Here is a 22,729-nt window from a genome sequence, read left to right as displayed (position 1 = left end):
GCTGGGAGCTTCTTGAGTCAGAAGTCAGCTTCAAGGTCCCTTGGATGCTCCTCGGACCAAAGTCTTTATCCACAGGGATGCTTGTCTGTGTCCCACTGTTATACTTGGTTCCTGGCACTCCAGAGATGCAGGAACTTGGGTTTCCCAGGCTTGGAACTAATCCATCATCATTTTTTTTTTTCTTTTCGGAAAACAAATCATAAAGCCCTTCAAGTCCACATGGTGGGAACACAAGCTCACAGAATCACAGGGAACGTTGTAGAACTGAGAAACTTTGACCCATCAACCACCTCCTATAAGTCAGGAATTTTCCCTCTCTTGATATATTTCAGAGTAGCACTCTTCCAGTTCAGGGATAGCTTTCAAATTTATTTTCAAAATGATGACCTGAGGGCAGTGCATTGCTCTTCACTTCACTTACAGAGCATGTCTTCCTTGAGGCTTTCCTGTCACCTGCAAAACCCCTTCCTACCTTACAAAAGCGTGGTCTTTAGGTCTTTGTGGCCAATCCTGCCTTGTCATGGCGTATAGGAAAAAAAGGAAGACCCTTCCAGATGCTGGTTCGGGTAAACCTCTTTGTGGACTTTTTTCTTAGATAGGCTTCCCAAATGTACACGTCTTTTTGTGAGTCATGAAAGTTGTGCTGATTCCAATGTTCTGGGCAGGGGGGAGCAATGAGAGAGTAGGTCAGCCATGCCCATTTCTTCAAATGCAGAAGTGGAGCTTTTTTTGTAGGTACCAGTTGTTCAAAGGGCACGCATATGTTGGAAGGACCCTCGGAGAAAATGTTTGATGTCATCTTTGGCAGGCACCATGCTCATTGGTGTTCACGTGGAGGGTAGAATGTATCTTACCATTTACACGGGAAGTGCATTGACTGAAAAAACAAGAAGCTCAACCTGGAAGGTGAGAGTTATTTTTAATTTGGTGGACTTGCTAAGGACATAAGCCCTGAACACCGCCTCTCAGGTAGGTCTAGGGGCAGCTCCAAGAGGTGAGAAAGAGCCAGGAAATATAGGAGTTTTTGCACCAAAAATCAGGCAGGCAGAACATCAAAGGATTACAGGAGACACTGGCCCATTACAAATCAACTATACCTTCATTTTAAAAAATGTTTTAAAAATTTAAAAATAATGTTTGCCCCCGTCCTAAAGATTACTATTAATTAAAGAAAAACCAGAGACCTCAAGTTAGTGAATTTAGGACTTTTTCTTTTCTATTTTTCTTTCTTTTTTTTTTTTTTAAATTTTTTGGCTGTACATGTGGCACATAGACATTCTTGGGCCAGAGGTTGAATCTGAGCTGTAGCTGGGATCCACCCCCGACCCTGTGGCAACACTGGATCCTTTAATCCACTGCACCTGGCTGGGGATTGAACTCATGCCTCTGCAGCACCCCTAGGCACCGCAGTCAGGTTCTTAACCTATTGCTCTATGACATTCCAGGGCTTTTTCTATGTATATGAAAAAACAAGAGTCTGGGCTCATTGAAATCATCACTTTGACATGCACCTTAACTATCCAGGACCAGCATCCTGTTTTCTCCATCCTGTATCCCCGCAGGGTGCACCTTTGGGGGCGGCTGCCATGGCAGCTGGCTTGCTGGCTGCAGCATCCTGCTTACTGAGAATGGCGGCCACAGGGCATTTTTCATGCACAAGTGTTTATCCCTGGTACAGTCAGTGGTCAAGGTGCAGGGGTGACAGAAGAGGTATCTCCCTTGAGTTCCATTTCTGCTCACCTCCCCGGGTCATCTCCCTTGTCCCTGGTCCAACTCAGAGCAGCTCACCTCCTTTGCTAATAGGCTCTCATGCATGCATACTTCAGCTACCCATCACCTCCCCCGCAAGCAAGCACCTTCATGTCCTCGCCAACTCCCAAACGGGAGAGGACTGTCAATTGATGCAGGCATCTGGATGAGCCTCTCTGAGTCTGTCTCTGGAGGGAGGGACCTCCTTCAGGATGGGTGTCTCATCAGCAGCATCTCCTGACCTAGCCAGGACCATCGTATTGAAAACCTCAGGGCATATTTAGAGAAGGAACAGGTGGACCAGTGAGTAACCAAGTGAGGCATCCACAGTTGGAAGAGAGGCAGGTCTCTTTCAGCGCCTGGAGGGACTGACCCCAAAGCATCGTCCGTGCTCCCTGGTCTCCCCCCAGTATTGATTAGATTAAATACATATTCCTCGGGGACCTAGAAACTAGCTAATCAATTGCATATCTATCTGTGCTGGCCAAGGAAGCATTTATTTCCCTCATAACTCATTACACAACTTCCTTTATGTGAAAAATAATGCACAGACACACTCTGTTTTTTATTAGCGTGTAGTTGATTTACAGTGTTGTGTCAGTTTCTGCCATACAGCAGTGTGACCCAGTCATACAGATGTACTCATTCCCTTTCTCATATTATCTTCCATCCTGGTCTGTCCCAGGAGAGTGGATAGAGTTCCCTGTGCTGGACAGCAGGACCTCATGGCTTATCCATTCTCGATATCATAGTCTGCATCTACCAACCCCCAAATCCCCATCCATCCCCCTCTCTCCCCCTCCCCCTTGGCAACCACACGTCTCTTCTCCATGTCTGTGAGTCTGCTTCTGTTCTGTAGATAGGTTCATTTGTGCCCTATTTTAGATTCTACATAGAAGTGGTATCATACAGTATTTGTCTTTCTCTGATTTACTTCATGTAGTATAAAGATCTCTGGTTGACACACTCTTTTTATTATACTTATTATTTACTTATTTGGCCACACCTGCAGTAATCAGGAGTTCCTGGGCCAGAGATTGAACGCTCACCACAGTCGTGACTTGAGCCACAGCAGTGGCCATGCAGGGTCCTTAACCCACTGAGCCACCAGGGGACTCCTTAAGATATTGACCAAAGATAAAATTAAGTAGGACTTGGAATTTGCCCTCCAAATCGACAAAACACCAACATTAATAGGAACTGATAAATACATTTTTAATATGATGTCTTGCCTTAAGAGCAATATTTGAAAGGTCTCCTGGATTCTGTTACATCCTTATTTCTTGCAGAGATAATGTGATCCCATAACACCATTTGCCTATGTTTGTGGTGACATACATAAGTGCATTTTAAAAAGAATCATTATAAAATTACTTTACTGGAGTTCCCCGTTGGTGCAGGTGGTTAAGGATCCATGTCACTGCTGTGTCTCAGGTTGCTGCTCTGGCATGAGTTCGATCCCTGGCCCCGGATCTTTCACATGACATTAGTGTGGCCAAAAAAAAAAAAAAAAAAAACCCTCAAAATATAAAATTACTTTCCTTGGAGTTCCCATTGTGGCTCAGTGGGAATGAACCCAACTGTTCCCGTGAGGACCTTATTTCAGTCCCTGGCCTCGCTGAGTGGGTTAAGGATCCGGCATTGCCTTGAGCTGTGGTGTAGGCTGCAGTCGAGGCTCGGATCTGGCCTTGCTGTGGCTGTGGTATAGGCCAGCCGCTGCAGCAGCTCTGATGCAACCTCTAAACTGGCAACTTCAATATGCTGTGGCTATGGCCCCCAAAAGACAAAAAAATAAAATAAAATGACTTGCCTGCCTTAAAATGTTTACTGCAACATCTAGAGATTTTTCCCATAGACTTTTATTTCTCCTTTGATGTGGTTGGCCTACCCTTTCTTCTGAATTCTATACAAAAGGATCCTCTTAGGTTTATGATATAAGGTGCTATTCTAAATAGGTTGACTCTTGAAAATGTCGGTAGAGCAAAAAAGGGAACATCCCAAGAAGAAGTATAAAAAGAGATGGGCGTTCTTCAGGTCCAGGGACTAGGGACGTTGAGATATTTTATTAATGACACCATTTTAAATTTTAATAATGGAAGAGCGATACATTTGTTTGAAGTTATTTAAATATTCGCTTTAATATTTAGAGCTTTTTCCCTGCTGGGGTTTGCTGGAGATGCTAATTATTCAATGTAAAGGAATATCATTTTGGCTTTTGGGGCATCAGGAGAAAACTCATGGCCTCTCTGGCCCTGGAGATGCCGTTCTGGCAGGTGTGAGATAGATTTTCTGTGGCATAAATTCCAGCAGAATCTCTTCCTCTGTGTCCTGTAATACCTGTATTTACATAGTTCATGATTGTAACTAAATTACATCCTCACGAGAACTCGGTTGGTTTTTAGACCATCTAATTTGTTATATTTGAGAGAACAAATATTGCAGCAGCTTATTGAAAAAGAACAAAGGGGTGGGGAATTAAATATACATAGAACATGAAAGGCGATATCTAATTATGTTTCTGGGTCAGACTCTGCTGTGTAAAATTAATGTAAAATTGTAGTCTGGCCAATAATTTCCATCAAAATCTCAGCGGGTGTTTTTAGTCTCTTGATTTCAGTTGACACGCATGTTGGAAGGTTTGCCTGGGAAATCAGAGGACCTAGTATAAGTAGACTCTCTTGAAGAACACAGAAGAAAGTTAGAGGACTTATTTGTCCCTCTTGCAACATGGACTATAAAGCTTGGACGGTAGGGTACTAACGTGGATAGAAATATAGGAAGAGATGTAGTTACAGAATCCAGAAAATAAACCCTCACATTTATAGGCCATTGACTTGCAGTAATAGTGTCACCACACTTCATCAAGGAAGGGATTGTGTTGTCAGTAAGTGGTGCTGAGACAGTGCGATGTGCAAAAAGATGCATTTCAGCCCTCACCTCGTATGCACCAGCCTTCACTCAAAATAAATGAAAAACCTAAGAAGTAAAACTCTCAAAACATCTGCGACAGAAACATAGAAAGAAAATCTTCGGGGCCTTGGGTAAGCAAGAATGTCTTAGATGTGATATCAAAAGCATGAACTTTAAACAAAATCCACAAGTTGGACTTCATCAGAAATTCAAAACTCCAACTTCAAAAGATATCATTAAGGAAATCAAAAGAGAAGCCACAGACTGGGAGAAAAGATTTCCAGATCTTCTTTCTGGTAAAAGCCCTGTCTCTAAACAATATAAAGATCTCCTATGACTCAAGCATAAGGAAGAAAGAACTCAAGTTTTAATTTTTTTATTTTTTTTGTCTTTTTGCCATTTCTTGGGCCACTTCCACGGCATATGGAGGTTCCCAGGCTAGGGGTTGAATCGGAGCTGTAGCCGCCAGCCTATGCCAGAGCCACAGCAATACAGGATCCGAGCCACGTCCGCAACCTACACCACAGCTCACGGCAGCACTGGATCCTTAACCTACTGAGCAAGGCCAGGAATCGAACCCACAACCTCATGGTTCTTAGTCGGATTTGTTAACCGCTGAGCCATGACGGGAACTCCCAGAACTCAAGTTTTTAAATGGGCAAATTTTTTGAAGAGACATCCCACCGAAGAAGCTAGTACAGGAAAAGGCACTTGAAGTGATTAAGTCATTGGGTAAATGCAGATTAAAACTACCCAGAGGCACCAGCTCACACCCATTAGGAGGCTGATAATCAGAAAGGTAGTAACAGGTCTTAGGGAGGAGATGGGGAAATTGGAATCCAGGTACACTGCTAATGGGAACCTATAGTGATGAACCTGTCTTGGGAAACAGTCTGGCAGTTTTTTCAAGTACTGAACATACATGCGCCATGTAACATCGCAAAGCTGCTCCTTGGTATCCACGCAAGACATAAGAAAATATACATCCGTAAAAAATAGGGCTCATCAGTGTTCACAGCAGCATCATACTAGCCACCAAGGGGCAACAGTGCCCATGGCAGTCAACAGACGAGCAGATAAACAAAAGTGGTATATCCATACAGTGAGCTGTTATTTGTCCATATGAATAAGAGGAATGACTTTTTTTTTTTTATCTTTTTAGGGCCACATATGCAGCATATGGAGGTTCCCAGGGTAGGGGTCCAATCAGAGCTGTAGCTGCCAGCCTACATCGCCCAGCCACAGCCACATCAGATCCGAGCTGCATCTGCAACCTACACCCCAGCTCAAGGCAACACCAGATCCTTAGCCCACTGAGCGAGGCCAGGGATCAAACCCGAACCCTCATGGATGCCAGTCAGGTTCGTTTCCACCGAGCCACGACGGGAGCTCCAGAGGAATAAAATATTGATGAGTGCTTCAACATGGATGGACTTTGAAAACATCACACACAGTGAAGAAGCAGGATATGAAAGACGATTATATGCATTCATGTGCTGGAAATGAGTAGAAATGGCACATCTAGAAAGCTGACTGGGTGACACCAGGGTGGAAACACTGAGTGCATACACCTGGACACAAGCCATCTTTCTGGAGTGATAAAAATGTTCTCAAGTCAGATGATGCTGATGGTTGCACAACTCCTTACATTGTCTTAAAAAAAAAACAGAAATCTGTGATTTTTCCTCTTGGTAAGGAGTCCAAGAGATTTCCTCCTTGCCGTTATCGCAGATGTAACTAGGTCATGCAAGTTTTCCAAGCATTGCTAATCTGTAGAACGTTTTCCTCTATCTTTGGGGGGAAATTCCCCTAAATACTGCCTCTCCTCTTGGCTCTGGAAGAATTTCAGATGACTCACATTTCAGGCTTGGACCGAGAACCTTCAGACATTGAGAAAGAGGTCTTGGTAAAGCAAGCTGACATTGAACTCACCCCAGACCTTGCAGAGTGGGCTTTGTCTGGGCTTGAGACAGCCCGACGGGGCTGCTGGTGAGATGCCAGCTGTAGCGAGGAAAGCAAAAGGGTTTTTTAAGGGGAAGATTCAGAAGGCAGGGATGTAAAGACAGGCTCATGGGAAAGGTGCCGTCCAAGGATGGGTTCCTCATGCACCTGCTTTCTCAGAGCCAACTGCATGTTTTAGGGAAACGCTGGGATGAGGAAAAGTAGCCAGACTTTGAAGGCACACATTTTCTAGGAGGGCCTCAGCTTAATCAGAGAACACTTCTTCCCTCTTATCCATTCCATGTCTTTTGATGACACCTTAATTTTTCTAGTAGCTTTTCTTTTCTTCTCCTTTTCTTTCTTTCTTTTTTTTTTTCAGTATTTCTATGATCTTTTATTCTTCTTTTTTTTTTTAACCTGCAACTGCAGGTCTTAGATTTATTGTTCCTTTCAAAGTAAGCTTCTAAGAAAACCACCTACCAAAACCTTCTAGGCAATAGCATAGAAATTCTGTTCATTCTTTCTCTTTCTCTCTTTCTTTCTCTTTCTCTCTTTCTCTCTTTCTTTCTTTCTTTCTTTCTTTCTTTCTCTTTCTCTCTCTCTCTCCCTCCCTCCCTCCCTTCTTTTTCTTTCTCTTTCTTCCTTTCTCCCTCTCTTTCTCTCTCTTTCTTTCGTTCTTTCTCTCTCTCTTCTTCCTTTCTTTTTCTTTCTTTCTTTTCTTTTCTTTTCTTTTCTTTTTCTTTTTCTGCTTTTAGGGCCATACTTGCAGCATATGGAGGTTCCCAGGCTAGGGGTCGAATTGGAGCTGCAGCTGCCGGCCTACACCACAGCCACAGCAGCACCAGATCTGAGCCACGTCTTTGACCTACACCACAGCTCACGGCAACAGCAGATCCTTAACTCACTGACTGAGGCCAGGGATGGAATCCTGGATCCTCATGGATATTAGTCAGGTTTGTAACCTGCTGAGCCACAACAGGAACTCCTTTTTTCTTTTTCTTCCTTCCTTCCTTCCTTCCTTCCTTCCTTCCTTCCTTCCTTCCTTCCTTCCTTCCTTCCTTCCTTTCTTTCTTTCTTTCTTTCTTTCTTTCTTTCTTTCTTTCTTTCTTTCTTTCTTTCCTTCCTTCCTTCCTTCCTTCCTTCCTTCCTTCCTTCTTTCTTTCTTTCAGAGAAGAGGTGACCTGTTTCAATAGAAACTTATAAAATCTTCCAAAAAATTGAAATTGTTTTCAGAAAAGAGGAGGACTCGTTTTTCACAGCAGCACTTCCATTCTGTCATCTGTGCAGCCTGGTTCTCTAAGAAAGGCATTTCTTATAGGCTTCTTAACACAGTTTAACCTTACATCCAGTCCACCAGCTAGCTATAAAACTAGCTATAAAAGCGCTCTTTCATATTGATACACCTTGACCATAACAAACCCCAAAGACACGGCAGCTAATTTGACAGGGTTGAATTTTTTTTTTTTCCCTAAGTTTATTTTAGATCTTGGAGGGCCGTGGCATTCTCAGACAGAAATCAATTTCCCCATCAGGCTGATGACCGTAATCGGTTGACACATCTGGGTCATGGTATTTTCTAAGAGATGGGGCATGAATGAGTTTTAAGGAGAAAAATTTGTCTCCTAGGAGACTCCGTTCTGGCTTCAGGTAGACAAGATGAAACTAATCATAGGCTGGAGTGTCAAGGGGTCCTGGGCATTTTTGTTTTTTCCCAAGCTGTCATCGCTGACTTGATGTTGGTAGCTTGAAACTGTCGACAGTGGGAATATTTAAAAGTTCACAAAATCAACCAGTACAGGGAATCGGGTTTCCACCCAGGTTCCCCAATCTGCTTGGTGATCTGTAAGAAACTGACCAATAGTCAACCCTTTCAGACCTACAGAAATAGCACCTTCAAACCTTGGTTTCCAAACCCGTGGAAGCCCCTCTGAATCACGTAGAAGTTTTCCAGATACAAGTGTTGTGATCCTGGAATTCCCATCATGGCTCAGCGGTGAGTGAAGATATCCTTGAGCATGCAGGTTCAATCCCTGGCCTCGCTCAGTGGCTTAAGGATCCGGCATTGCATGAGCTGTGGTATAGGTTGCAGACATGACTAGGCTGGCGGCTACAGCTCTGACTGAACCCCTAACCTGGTAACTTCCATATGCCCTGGGTGTGGTCCTAAAAAGACAAAAGGACCAAAAAAAAAAAAAAAAAAAAAACCCAAAACGGCAAAAAAAAAAAGTGTTGTGACCAGTTTACCTTTTCCTTGTCCCATTTATCCCAGCACCTTAGAGGAAGGCAGAGACCATTTGAACCAACCACCACAATTCAACTTATTCAGAAGGCACAAATGCATACTTGATACCTGTGGGCTGCATCTATCTTTCAAAAGAAGGCAGGAGTTCCCTTCATGGTTCAGCAGGAAAAAACCCAACGAAGCTCCATGAGATTGTGGGTTTGATCCTGGGGCCCGCTCCGTGGGTGAAGGGCCTGATGTTGCCATGAGCTGCAGTAGAGGTCGCAGATGTGGCTTGGATCCTGTGTGGCTGTGACTGTGGTGTAGGCTGGCAGCTGTATCTCTGATTTGACCCCTAGCCTGGGAACTTCCATATGCCACAGGTGCCGCGCCTCCCCCCCCACCCCCCAAAAAAGCCAGAAAGCAAGCACCTGAGCGAATTAAACAATTCCAGTGATATTAAATGCTTTGGTCTCTTGTATCTGGAAAATCGAAAAACCAAAGTTAGTTCATGGCATGCCGAGAGCTTAAGAGTTTTTTGGTGTGTGTGTGTGTTGTGTGTGTGTTGTGTGTGTGTGTTGCTGGGCCCTGGAGACGGGTAATGGTTAAGGCAAAGGTTCATTTTGCCTACAGGGAAATTTTTTAAACATTTATTTTATTGAAGTCGAGTTGATTTACAGTGTTGCATTAATATGTCTGCTGTACAGCGAAATAATTCACACACATGGAGACATTCTTTTTCACCTTCTTTTCCATCATGATGTGTCACAAGATACTGAATAGAGGTCCCTGTGCTCTGCAGGAGGACCTGTTGTTTATCCATCCTTTGTGGATTGGTTTGCATTTGCTAATCCCAGACTCCCACTCCATCTCCCCGCCCCCCTCCCGCCCAAACCCTGTTCAAGGACATTTCAAGGTGGTTTACGTTTCAGGTCATCCAGGTAGGTGCCTTGATTTATTTGAACAAAGAGCCATAACACTCCAGCGAATTTTAGTGTTTCCAGCAAAGAAAACCTTGATTTAGAATGTTTTATCTTGACTTAAGAAATACGTATAGAAAGTGGTAGTGTCTTTACTGACAATAAGAACAAAGGTGCCTTCGTTTGCTCTTGAGCCACAGGAAATGGTGAACCTTCCTGATTGAAATTTGCGGGATTTAAATGAGCAACAGGAGCACACAATGTTTATTGGCAATGGTGTGCCTCAAAGCTCTCATGCATGCAACTGATGTGGTTTATGATATGTGGATGAAAGTTCTTTCCTGTTTCTTGCTTAAATGTGTCTCTTCTTACATTATGGAATTTCCTAGCAGCGTATATCAGTGACATTTCAAAAATGTGTCTCAATGATGCCATGTGAAAATTAGAGGGCCATTTGAAGGCTTCATATACATTTCTTTTTAAACCGAGAGAAACCCTTTTTTAATAATTTAAATTTCTCTTTTTTTTAACTCATATTCGCCCTTTTTTTTTTTTTTTTTTTTGGCAGTAGTATCATGGTAAACCCCCCCAACTGCATTTTCACAGGCTATCTAATATTTTTGGAAAGTTAACATTTTGAATTTGTTCTTCTTGACATCTTTATGTTAACATGCGTTTTGCATCTCCTTGTTTCATGTTTTGGAGATTCAGAGGTAACAGCATTCTACTTTTTGTATGACTTTTTCTTTTTTTTCCTTTTACTGGGTAGTATCTCTCTTTCTTCTGATTTTTTTTTTTTTTGCAAACCTGTGGTTTTTGAATTTTTCTCTTTTTTTCCCCCCTTTTATTTTCCTTCTCAATATGACCTCAGGAGCCAACACAAAGAAAAATGCTGATGATATAAGCAGTAACGACCGTGGTGAAGATGAAGGTATTTTTTGGTTTTTGTTTTTTAGCTCGACTTTGATGCATGATTTTCTCTCTCTTTCTCTCTCTCTTTTTTCTTTTTCATTTCAACCTGTTTTTCTTCCCCTTATCTGAAGTGAGTACACCTCTGTGTGCTTCTTTATTTTCTTCTTGGTGGGCAGCCACTGTCATTTTTAATCCCAGGAACCATGTAGAGTTTTGCAAATTGCCTGGGAGACAATGTGTAAAAGCTTCTTAATAGGATGTGAGTATCAAAATGCCATTTACAAGGAAACTCACCATTTTCTTTTTCTTTTTCCTTTTTTTTCCCCCCTTTTTTTGGCTTGGTCACAAGAAGAGAAAATGAAATTTTAAAATGTGCATGTATGATTTCTTTGCTTCCTTCCCAAGGTTATTTTGTAATGTAATACTGTATCTCGGAGCTCTGGTCTTCTTAATTTCTCCTGTGAAAGGTGGAAACACTGTTTTTCTTTAAAATCTTTTTCTTTTTTTTCCACACATACTAATTCCAAAATAAGGTTTTCAAAGAACTGTCTCTGGCTCACAGCGAAATGCAGGAAAAAAGTGTCTTAATTAGATTTTGTTGTCTGTTTCAGAACTGCCTCTTAGCAGCATTTACAGAAAAAGAAAAAAAAAAAAAGGCAATAGCAAAGATTTCAGAAAGGTCAAAAAGTTAGATCTACGCATCTTTGTTTTCACACCATGGCTGCTTTAAGAAAGTTTTTCCCCTCAAATATTTAGGTGCTATGGAGGAATTTTTCTTGAATGGTCTCAAATTGTTTGACAGGGAGTCCCCCTTGTGGTGCAGTGGAAATGAATCTGACTAATATCCATGAGGTTGCAGGTTCCATCCCTGGCCTCGCTCAGTGGTTGGGTATCCCAGTTTGCCATGAGCTGTGGTGTAGGTTGCAGACTCGGCTCAGATTCTGCGTTGCTGTGGCTGTGGTGTAGACAGGCAGCTACAGCTCTGATTTAACCCCTAGCCTGGGAACTTCATGTGCTGCAGGTGCAGCCCTTAAAAAAAGAAAAAAAAAAAAAAAGGAAACGAAAGAAAGAAAATCAAATTGTTTGACAGATTGTCCCCCGGAAGTAAAGAATGTGGCACCACACCCATTCCCAGTGCTTTGTATCCTCTTCCTTCCCTAGAATACAAGGGTTGGAAACAAAGAAGTCTGGAGTCAGCCTCTGCTGGCTTTGAAGGCTCTGTAGCTGGTCACAAGCTGTCCCCCCCACCTGAGGTTTAAAATGCATGGATCTCCCTTTATTTACCTTCGAAGCAGGAAGGCACCTGCTGGTTTGCAATTTAATTTCAAGTCAAGGGAGTGGTGAGCTCCCTTTGCTGCACAGTGGAACTTCCCTGAAAGTGCCTATTATCACCCTGCTTGCTTTTTGCTGCCCTCTTGAATTTCTTTCACTAAAAACAGTGCTCTAGGAAAAGACGTTTTTGGAGTTCCTGTTCTGGTTCAGCAGACATAATATCCACGAAGATGTGGGTTTGGTACCTGGCCTTGCTCAGTGGGTTAAGGATCCAGCATTGCTGTGGCTGCTGTGTAGGTCACAGATGCGGCTCAGATCCCATGCTGCTGTGGCTGTGGCATAGTAGGCTGGCAGCTGCAGCTCCGATTCAGTCTCTAGTCTGGGAACTTCCATATGTTGCAGGTGCAGCCCTAAAAAGAAGAGAAAAAGAAAAAGACACTGCCAGTATATCTTTCACCCCTTCTGTTCTCTTAACATTGCTGTTAGTTAATTAATTTATTTTTTACTTGCATTCTTAGGGTTCTCCCTCTGATAACCCTGAAACCTCTAAGCAAGTTCTTCCCATGGCCTGAGGGTGTTACATCTGCCTGAGTCCTCACCTGACCTCTCTTTTGTGAGAATCCCAGCACTCCTGCAGTTTAGCTGCATTCCTCCATAACCACCTATGGGTATCATTTGCCCCTTGCTCTGCTCTGTCTTCTCTTTGTGTGCCCGCCCCCCTTAAGGCAGCACCTGTGTCATATACAAGTTCCCAGGCTAGGGGTCGAATCAGAGCTGCAGCTGCCATCCTACACCACAGCCACAGCAACCCTGCCACCTACACCACAGCTCATGGCAGCACTGGATCCTTAACACACTGAGCGAGGCCAGGGATCGAACCTGCAGCCTCATACTCGTCGGGTTCATTACCACGGAGCCACGGCGGGAACTCCCGTATGTCCCCTTCTAATATTAGGATCTGTTTTCACAGTGCTGGCCATGCACCTGTATCATGGTTCATGTGCCCTCTCATTTTCCTCTAATACTGAGAACCTGGGATTATTTTTTTAACTTTGAAAGAATAGGGCATCTGGCTATTTCCTCCACAAGTTTCTGAGAATCTTGTTCTGTCAGTCTCAGAATGACTGTTCACCTGACACCTCTGAGGGCACCCCCTTCCAGCCGCCCCCCCCTTCCCCATAACTCACCTTTTTCCTTTCCCACAGTGGAGTAGCCAGCAGCCAAGAAGGGGAACAGACATAAGGGCTAAAACAGGAAATTGTGATGCAAAAAGAGGGCTACATGATGCCAAATGCCAGACCCCAAGTGCACAGTGATTTATTTAAAATATCCATGTGCCATGTGATGAATGAAAGTTAATAATGATAATAAAAAAGGGGCTTCTGCTTTCTATTTAAAAATTTTTTTTTTTAAGGCTGCACCTGCAGCATATGGAAGTTCTCAGGCTAGGGGTCGAATCAGAGCTGTAGCTGCCGGCCTCCACCACAGCCACAGCAGCCAGAGATCTGAGCCGCATCTGTGATCTACGCCACTGCACTGCACAGAGCAGCATCGGATCTTTAACCCCCTGAGCAAGGCCAGGGATGGAACCTCCATCCTTATGGATACTAGGCAGGTTCTTAACCCCCAGAGCCACAACAGGCACTCTTCTATTTAAATTTTACTTGATAAAATTGTTGGTTTTCTTCTGCTATGGATTAAATACGTGCAGACAGGAGGGCAGCTTGACACTTTTTTCTGTACTTGACTGTGACCCCTGGGTTTCTTGTGCCTTCGGGAAGCTGTACAGTGGTACCCAGGAGCACGTTCTCAGATTGTGATCCTAATTCATTTTATTAGCAGCCTTGGTGGGACATAAGGGTGGTTTATTTCTTGAAAATTCCATTCTGATAGGCCACAAATGTCTCCCTGCACTAGGGGGAAAAAAGTTTTTATATAAGAAAAACATGAAAATCCGTGTACCTGGATTCATTTGGGTTTCTTTGGATAGCGTACCGATATTTAAATGAAACACACACACGTGTAGGTATAGGCATCCCTAAATACTCAGAAATCCTTATAATGGAAGTCACAACATCTTAAACAATTAAATGTGAGGCTGGGGGATGATCAACACCAAATGATGGAATCACAGATTTTCAGAAAGCAGCCTCTACAAAACAGACCTGTAGTCTCCAAATTGGTGTCATGATAGACCATTGCAAAACAGCGTTTTTACATCATTGTCAGATAAAACAATAATTACCAAGTCTGTCGCCCTCATTGGTTGCAAACTGCAATGGGAGTTCGTATTCCCTGTAAAAATATCTAGCATCTCAACAATTTCATCTTGAGGTTAGACTCTTGTGCCATTTTTATTATAGTTGCACACTCTTTTTTTGTCACTTAGGTTGGAATATGACTGCAATCACTAAATTAGAGTGAAGACACTTGCTTGCATGTGTATATATATATATATTTTTTTTTTCATGTTGCTGTTCCTCGGATCATTTCTGACCACTTCTTTGTTTTTTATGTCCTGTGTCCTCTATTGGGAGTTTATGGTTTCGCTAGTACTTTGATGTTCTTATTGCAAAAGTTGAAAATGAATCTATAAAACTCATCTTTGATGAAAGACAGCAGTTAGAGCAAATTTTTTTTATGGCTGCTCCTGCAGCAAATGGGAGCTTCCAGGTCAGGGACTGAATATGAGCTGCAGCTGCAACCTCCACTGTTCCCTCACAGTGGGAACTCCAAACAAATTATAATTTGGAAGTTGATGTCACACTTACTTAGATGATGGAAGGAGATTTTGTGATAGGTATCATGAGCTTCCTCCATTGATGCCACCACCATCTAGGGTTTGAGCATTCCTCGGGAAATAAGTATTTTCATTTAAATCTTTTTTGTTTTTTTAATCTTTTTAGGGCTGCACCTGCAGCATAGGGACGTTCCCAGGCTAGGGGTGGAATCAGAGCTGCAGCTGCTGGTCTATACCACAGCCACAGCAGCATGAGATCCAAGCTGCATCTGCAACCTATGCCACTGCTCACGGCAATGCCGGATCCCTAACCTGCTGAGCGAGGCCAGGGATCGAACCTGCATCCTCATGAATGCTAGTCAGGTTGGTTACTGCACAGCCATGATGAGAACTCCCTCAGCCAAATCCCTTAGTGTTCAGTGTCGTGTCTCCACCCAGAAACACACATATGCATGCACATTCCTTCCAGTATCTGTGTCTCAGCACATCATTTCACTGGGTGGAAAACACAGTCCCATTGACCCCCTTCCTAAAGTCTTCTTATTTCCGAGACGGCCAGGCACTGGAGTCCCATCTCCACTAGGAAAAGTCATCCAGGTCTTTGGCCCTTGAATTAGCGTCGGTGAATCGCTGTAATTTTTTTTTTTTTTATTGTGTTTCCTTCCTTGGCATTTTCCCCAGACATCCACGATCAGAACAGTAAGAAGCCAGTGATGGTGTACATTCACGGCGGCTCCTACATGGAAGGAACAGGGAACATGATTGACGGGAGCATCCTGGCCAGCTACGGCAACGTCATCGTCATCACCATCAACTACCGCCTGGGGATTCTCGGTGAGTGACCCACCTTCTTCCTCACGGCCGGGAGCCCTTGGGGGACCTTCTGCGGTGGCTTTGGTGGGGCTCGTTGATTGGGATTGTGCTTCTCCCATGCCTACCGATTTCTCCTGCCTGCCCGAGTTCTGTTTCTTCCTTAACATTCCCGCCGTGGGACCGGTGCATGGTGTGTTGGTTTGGTGTTCGGTTTGCGCTTTTTCAACCAGGGATTGCATTTCCTGGAGCCCCAGGCCTTCCTCCAACAAAGCCAGCTTCCCGGGCCATCAGGGGAATGTGGGATTTTATCGAAAGCCCTGGTCTTTCGGCGGGCTCGGCTGGCAGAACCCTGCGGAATGAACCCCATTGGTAATATGCGTGATGATGAGTTGCGTGATGGGGGCTCCCCTGGAATCGTGGCTGAAGGCTGTTACAGGTTCACTGTCTTGTGTGGTTTTGCAGGTGTGTTAAAGAGGGAATCCTGTGTTGGAAAATCCTAACGACTTAATTCCTTAAGGGATTTTTTTTCAGGGTTCCTTGTGTCCCGAAAAGGTGCTGTTGCCAGAATTCAGCCTCTGGCTGCTGAAATGCAGAGACAGGGTTTTGGGCAAAGGAGAAAAAAAATAGCTTTATTGCTTTGCCAGGCAAATGACGGTCGTAGCAGGCTCATGCCTTAAAGACTGTGACCCCCCCCCCCCATTAAAAAGAATTGCAAGGAGTTTTATAGTAAAAAGTGGAAAAACAGGTTTTCAGAAAGGAATGAGGATTGGGAGAAACATGCATTTTTTTTTTCTTTGGGGGAATCTTAAGTCATCAAAGCTGGAGTCAGGAGATCTTGGTATGAGCATGATGGTGGTTTTCTAGGTTATTGCCTGGAACAACAGCCCTTGAGAAACGGGCCTATTGATCAGAGATGAGAACAAATGAGGAAAGTTCCTGAAAAACATCTCGGGCTCATCATCTTTATGATTTTTGCACCAGCACTTGTGCTCAGGGTGCCTGATCTTTAGCTTATGGGTGATTGTCTTTGGGATGCAATTAAGACTCTAAGCTCTTCAGTGGTGAAGTACACATTTCAAAAAGAAGCATAAGGAATAAAATTTTTCTTTCGGGTGGAAGGCTGGGGGGTTCCATGGCTGTTGCATTTATGTAGAGCTTAACTCTTGCATGAATTTTATCATTTGATGGTTTTTTTTTCCTTTTATGTCAGTTTTATGGTATCCCACGCGAGGACACTGGATAAGTGCATAGAAATTCAAAAGTAGCTGTCTGTGGTTTTGGTGTTAAATTTACTTTCCCTGAAATGGCACTGGGGAAAAAAATATGTGCGTATATATATGGATAATATTTCAAGGCTTGTCTTCTTCTTCGATTTTGCCTGCTGCTGGACAGTTCCCAAGTAATATTCCTAGCCTATGGAATAAATAAGGTCTGTTTTTCAGGGCAAAAATGCTTTGAGATGCTGCCGGAAATTGAGTTTGTTACAATGTGGCTGTGAGGATGAGATCTGTTTGTCACAAGGTGGATACAGTTAAAAAAAAAATTGGCAAAATAAAATGGAGCAATAGTTGTGTCAGAGGGCTGAAAATGTTTGCGCCAAATAAGCACGTATCAATAAGAATTATTTTTTGATTTTTGATTTTAAAAATTTAAAAATGTATTTATTTCTTTTAAAATGATTTTTATTGTTTCCATTATAGCTGGTTTACAGTGTCCCATCCATTTTCTACTGAACAGTAAGGTCACCCAGTCACGCAGACATGTGTACATTCTTTTTTCTCACATTATCGTGCTCCACCCTACGTGACTAGATAGAGTTCCCAGTGCCATACAACAGGATCTCATTGCTTATCCATCCCAAAGACAGTAGTTTGCAAATAATGTTTTGTTTTCAACTTGTTTTAATTTTGTTTGGCGCGTTTTTTTGTTTTGTTTTTTTTTTTTGTTTTGTTTTGTTTTGTTTTTTTTTCATTCCCCTGTGAAAACATTCTAGGTGGGTTGGGGGCTGGGTGGTAGAAATGCATTTATACCTTAGAAGCTCAGAACACCCACAGAGATTTGCAACGTGGACCTGTTTGGAGCATCAATGAAGTACTTGTAATTTCAAGTTTTTCACATGAGCCATCATAAAAAGCCCTCATGTCCTGAGCCCTCCAGATTCCTGATTTTTACTTGTGTTTCTCGTCTCCTTGGTGCTACAAGTGAGATCTGTGTAGCATGATTTCAGTTCATCTTTTCAGAGTGATGATGGTGCCTTTCTGAGTATTTTTCTGAAGCCTCTGGCTCCTTGCTCTGGCTGGTGGTGTTGGAAACAGGAAATGGTATGTCTCGCTTTTTTTTTTTTTTTTTTTTTTTACAAAAGATCCATTCTAAGGAAGAGGTGGGGAGAGGAAGCCAGGGCCCCAGGGCTTGCTGGGAGCATCCCTTTCAACACGGGCAGTGGGGACACCCCAGCACTACCCTCAGCTCAGGCACCACTCTCTGATTGAAGCAGTGGGTTTGGGACAAGGTCCGGCTCCCATGAAATCACAGAACCAGAATGTTCTCTTCATGCAGGACGTGGTGATGGGACTTCAAAGGTTGGATTTCAAAAGACCTTGCTCCCCCTCCCCCACCCAAGGCGAAAAGGCATTAAACCTTATCTCTTTGGCCCCTTTATGAATCTGGAAAATTACTGTAGGAATGAGACATACCTCATTTGTTTTTATGGGGGAAAAACCTTGCATTGAGAAGTTTTTCTTACTGAAAAATGTTAAATTTACCTTTTGCTGCTCAGAGTTTAAAAAAAAAAAAATCTTGCTAAGATAACAGAGAGCTGTCACAGGCGAGGCCAGGAAATAAAAGGAGCAATTTAGCATCTCCAAGCCAGTCTATTTACATTCTGTGAAGAGCTGAGCACACCACAGATGCCCTTTTATCTGATGGAGTGGCGTGTGCCAACTTGGCTGACTACACAGGGCGATAGGGATTTTTTTTTTTTTTCCTGCAATGGGCACATTTTAAATTTGAAATTTTTAGCATGTGGCTTGGTTTCTCTTATTGATTTAAAAAATGCACAACCTGCACATTGAGAGGTACGTTTTATTTGCGGCAAAATGAGGACTGAAGCCCAGAAGACTGCATCTCAGGTATCCCTGAGAAACCTCTCCAAAGCAGTGAGGGAGGAATGAGGAGCAGGGAGCAGGAACAAAAGAAGCCTGGGCTCCCTGCAATCCTTCCTTTGATATGCACCTCCGAGATCAGGCCAGGATCCGGAGTGTGCACAGCCTGCTGGACCCACTGGCTCTCACCCTTGGAGGTGACTCCCTGCTGAGATAACCCTGACATTCTTCATCCTTAGCTACAGACCTGCTGAAATACCACCCAAGGAGGAAAAGGGGCAACATCGGGATATGACACAAGTGAGGGGGAGGTGTATGCAGCACACACGCATTTGACGAAAGTTTGTGGCTGATCTCCTGAAAGTCTCGACCAGTCCCAAGGAGCAGACATCACCATGAAGGATTTTTAGTGGTTTTCGAGATAGGAGGAGATGCAAGAATGGGGCTCATAAAAATCTTCTCCTAAAAATACCTGACACTCTGAAGACCTGTTCTTCCAGGTTTCCCAGAGGGCCTCCCTCCTGATGTTGATCCTGAGCTCTGCTCAGCAGGTGCTGTGGGTCGGCAGCTGCAGTGGCTCATAATTTAATCCATGGAGAGGCTCTCAGCAAGTACCAAAGCTCAGGTCACTCTCTTTACCAGAGACCTCCCATGCGCCGCGCTCCTCCTCAAACGCTCACGTGAACGTCTCCTTTCTGCTCACACACACCACACCCTATCACTCCTGAGGCCATAGTCTCAACCCCTTGGCATCCAGATATTTTAACGGGAGACCCAGTAAAATGGCCCAGCGTGCACGCTGCTGGTGACCGTTCCCGTGGGCAGGTTCCACAGGAATCGATAGGTTTTTGCCGAAATGTGGAAATGGTTGGGTGTGTGTGTGTTTGTTTTCTTCAGAAAGTAAGAAATGCAGAGCATGCTCTCTTTCTGCTAAGGAATGGAAAGGCATGATTTGAGAGGATGACATTTCTTATCCAGAAATGCTGTTTTTCCTGCCCCAAAGAGAGGTTTGGAGAGATACGTGATGGTGAAAAGGAAAGAGGGCTCGTGGACTGTGATGTGGAAGGAACATGGGGTTTGAGGAGATAAAAAGATGAACGTGTCCTTTGCTCTGTGCATGTGTGACCTTGAGAAAGTCAGCTAATATTTTCTGAGTCTCTCCAAAAGGCAGACCCCATTCTTTTCATCGCATGGTTATTGTACATAGGTTGCCCACATTCAGCCTCTGTCCACTGGTGCCAAATACACTGAGTTTGGGGTGAAGGAGAAAAAGATAGCTTTTATTGCTCTCCCAGGCAAAGGGGGCCACTGCAGGCTCATGCCTTCAAGACTGTGCTCCCCTTAGAGAGATGAGGAGGTGGTTTTATAGTTTGGGGAGCGGAAAATTGAACCACAGATAAGGATCAGGGTAGAGCCAAGCTTGCATCGTCTTTCACAGCTGGTTTTTCATGACCCCAGGACTGGCTCAGGGGGTCCTCCTTCTACCTGGAATGAAGCATGCTCCATCAAGGAGTTAGCATCTTTCATTTGCTGGGTTTTTGTTGTTGTTGTTGTTTGCTTTTTAGGGCCACACCCATGGCACATGGAGTCCGGGCTAGGAGTCAAATTGGAGCTGCACCTGCCAGCCGACACCACAGTCACAGCAACTCAGGATCTGAGCCACGTCTGTGACCTACACCACGGTTCATGGCAAACACCAGATCCTTAACTCACTGAGCGAGTCCAGGGGTCAAACCTACAACCGTTCCTAGTCGGATGTGTTTCTGCTGAGCCCCAATGGGAACTCCTGTTGGGGGTTTTAGTTCTGCAGAAGGGCTCAAAGATTTTGTCATGTGTATTCCTTGAGGAGGAAAGCAGGACCTATCCCAAGGCAGCACCATTGCCTCTTGACGGCTCCTGCCTGGTCTCTGTCCCCCCTCCCCTCCCCTCCTGGATTAGCAACTGTTTGAAGCTGCCTTTTGGAACTCGAGGAAGGTCTTAGAGGCTGAAGGAGCCTCTAAAAACAAGAAATGGGGGGACACAGGCTTTGGGGCCCAGGAGCCCCACAGGGCCCTGCTGGGTTACACATACACTATAAACAGGTACATGCAGTTGCATAGCCCAGGACTAGGAATGAGTAAACCCAGTCACATTGTAATTTACTTTGTTATGAATATCCATGAGCATCTTAATAACATCATCGTTGAGACACTGAAAAAATTGCAACTAGCCAAAAATGTAACATCTCTCGAATGCTGCGGAAGCTGACAGCAGTACTCACAGCCTGAACCTACCCAGAACACAGACTGGGATTGAATCCACGTGCGGGGACTGGAACCCAGGCCAAACCCAGACTGGGACTTGAACCCGTGATTTTAAATGAGAATCACTCACCCTGTGTCTGGATGTACTGAAGTTCAGGTTCTTCATGCCCCCAAGCAGAAGGAATTCAGCGAGAGATAAAGGGATAGGCATACATAGATTTATTAGGATAGGATGCTTGTGAGAGATGCAAGCGGGCAGGCACGGAAGCTCTGCCCCAGGAGGATCCGGTGGGCTACAGTTTATCGTCCAGGGGGAGTGGGGGTTGGAACAGCCTGTCTCTTCCTTTCTGGGAGGAATAGCTCCTCCTTTGTCTCCTGTAAGGTGTATTCAAATGAGTATGCAAATGAGCAGAAGAGTGGTCCTCAAATTCCTGCCCTTGTTCTGAATCTGAATGCAGGTCTCCTCCCATCCCCAACCCAGTGATCTGAGGCATGCATGTCTTGTGCTTCCATGAGTCAAGCAAGCCTGCCTTGGGCCGATGGCTTTCTTGAGCAGTTATTAACTTACAGTGATCTCCCAGTGTCCCGTAGATTTCCCTCTCCATCTATGGTCCTTAATCAGGATTTCTACAACTACCTGTGCCAACTCCATCCCTGTCACCACGATCAAATAGAACCACCTTCATTAAACAAAAGTAATGATCAGACTTGTGTAATGTGAGATACACGACCAGATCTTCACATTTGCTTTTCAAACGGTGAATATTTTCTTTCATGGGCACTGCATGACAGAGCCTTGCGAGCTGTTGAGCATATAATTTGTTATCGAAGCTGGACCCTTTAAGAGAATTGTTAATATGCTATTAATAGGAGTTCCTTGCGGTGCAGAGGGTTAAGGATCAGGTGTTGTCACTGCAGTGACTCGCGTTCAATCCCTGGCCCAGGAAATTCCACATGCTGCAGGCAAACAAGCAAATCAACCCACCAACCAAAAGCGATATTCCTGCACTGGAATTGTCTGAGGCAAACTGGAATGTACCATTGTAGCTTCAAAGGAATTATTTATGCCCATATAAAGTTTAAGGAATGAAGTAGTGTTCCATTTACTTTCAGAGGAGATGCATTTTCAAAAGCATATTTCCTATGTCTTCAGCCTTGTCATGAGGAAAGCATGCATAGCCAAACCCTAAGTTATATCAAATCTGCCTCTTTTTTTTCCCCCCTCTTTTTTGATGATTGTTCAAAGACCTTTGACATGGAAATCTTGTTCCTAATGCTTATGGATGGAGCTACTCAGCATTTATTTATGAGTGGATTTGACCTTCATGTTCCTTCATTCATTTGCCTGCCTTGGTGCATCTTGGTTAATTCTGCCTTCATTCACGCGTTTAATTTAGTGGCGCTCACAAGGTCTGACCTTTCTGGTTATGTTATGATTTGATGCCTTCTGCGGGCTTTAGATTCCTTTGTTTCAAAACAGTCCTACCTGCATCAGTAGTATAGTAGTGAGAAAAGCTACCTTCTAAAACAACCATATCTGTATGCTTTAGCACCAAACTCCTGGGGAGCCTGCAGGGTGGACATCGCTGGAGGCTTTTCTCTTAATCCTCGTAAATCCCCTTGGAAGGGTTTGCTTATCTTATTACTTTCGAGGAATCAAAGGCTCAGAGGGGATGAGGTGGACTCACAGTGATCAAGTTTGGAGGGCTTACAGCCAGGATTGGGATTCTGCTCTAACAGCTTGCATCAGGCAAATTGCTTGAGGAACCAGAATGCCATTCTTGATGTCTGTTAGGTTTGCTGAGGGAGGAACGTGCAAGGCCAAGTTGATAAAGAAGTTCATAAAGCAAAAGAGGTTTATTAAGGCATCTGAGGGGGATGGGCTGGGCTCAAGATGCACAGCCTTG

The 22,729-nt window shown here is 44.0% G+C and overlaps 1 protein-coding gene across 3 annotated transcripts in view; it reads left to right on the top strand.

Annotated features, from left to right (window-relative positions):
• Positions 1-22,729, top strand: part of LOC100624109 (neuroligin-4, X-linked) — a 300,951-nt gene that overhangs the window by 136,703 nt on the left and 141,519 nt on the right. For 2 of the 3 annotated variants that reach the window (XM_021080990.1, XM_021080991.1), the window contains 2 exons: positions 10,613-10,672; positions 15,347-15,499. In XM_021080990.1, the coding sequence (XP_020936649.1) occupies positions 10,613-10,672; positions 15,347-15,499 (213 nt within the window). The remainder of the gene's footprint in view (positions 1-10,612; positions 10,673-15,346; positions 15,500-22,729) is intronic. The other variant, XM_021080992.1, reaches the window with a different exon arrangement.

This window comes from Sus scrofa, chromosome Y (genome assembly GCF_000003025.6).
Source record: "Sus scrofa isolate TJ Tabasco breed Duroc chromosome Y, Sscrofa11.1, whole genome shotgun sequence".
In the NCBI taxonomy this organism is placed as follows: domain Eukaryota; kingdom Metazoa; phylum Chordata; class Mammalia; order Artiodactyla; family Suidae; genus Sus; species Sus scrofa.
Note: the sequence above shows the minus strand (reverse complement) of the source record. Positions and strands in the feature narration are given on the sequence as shown.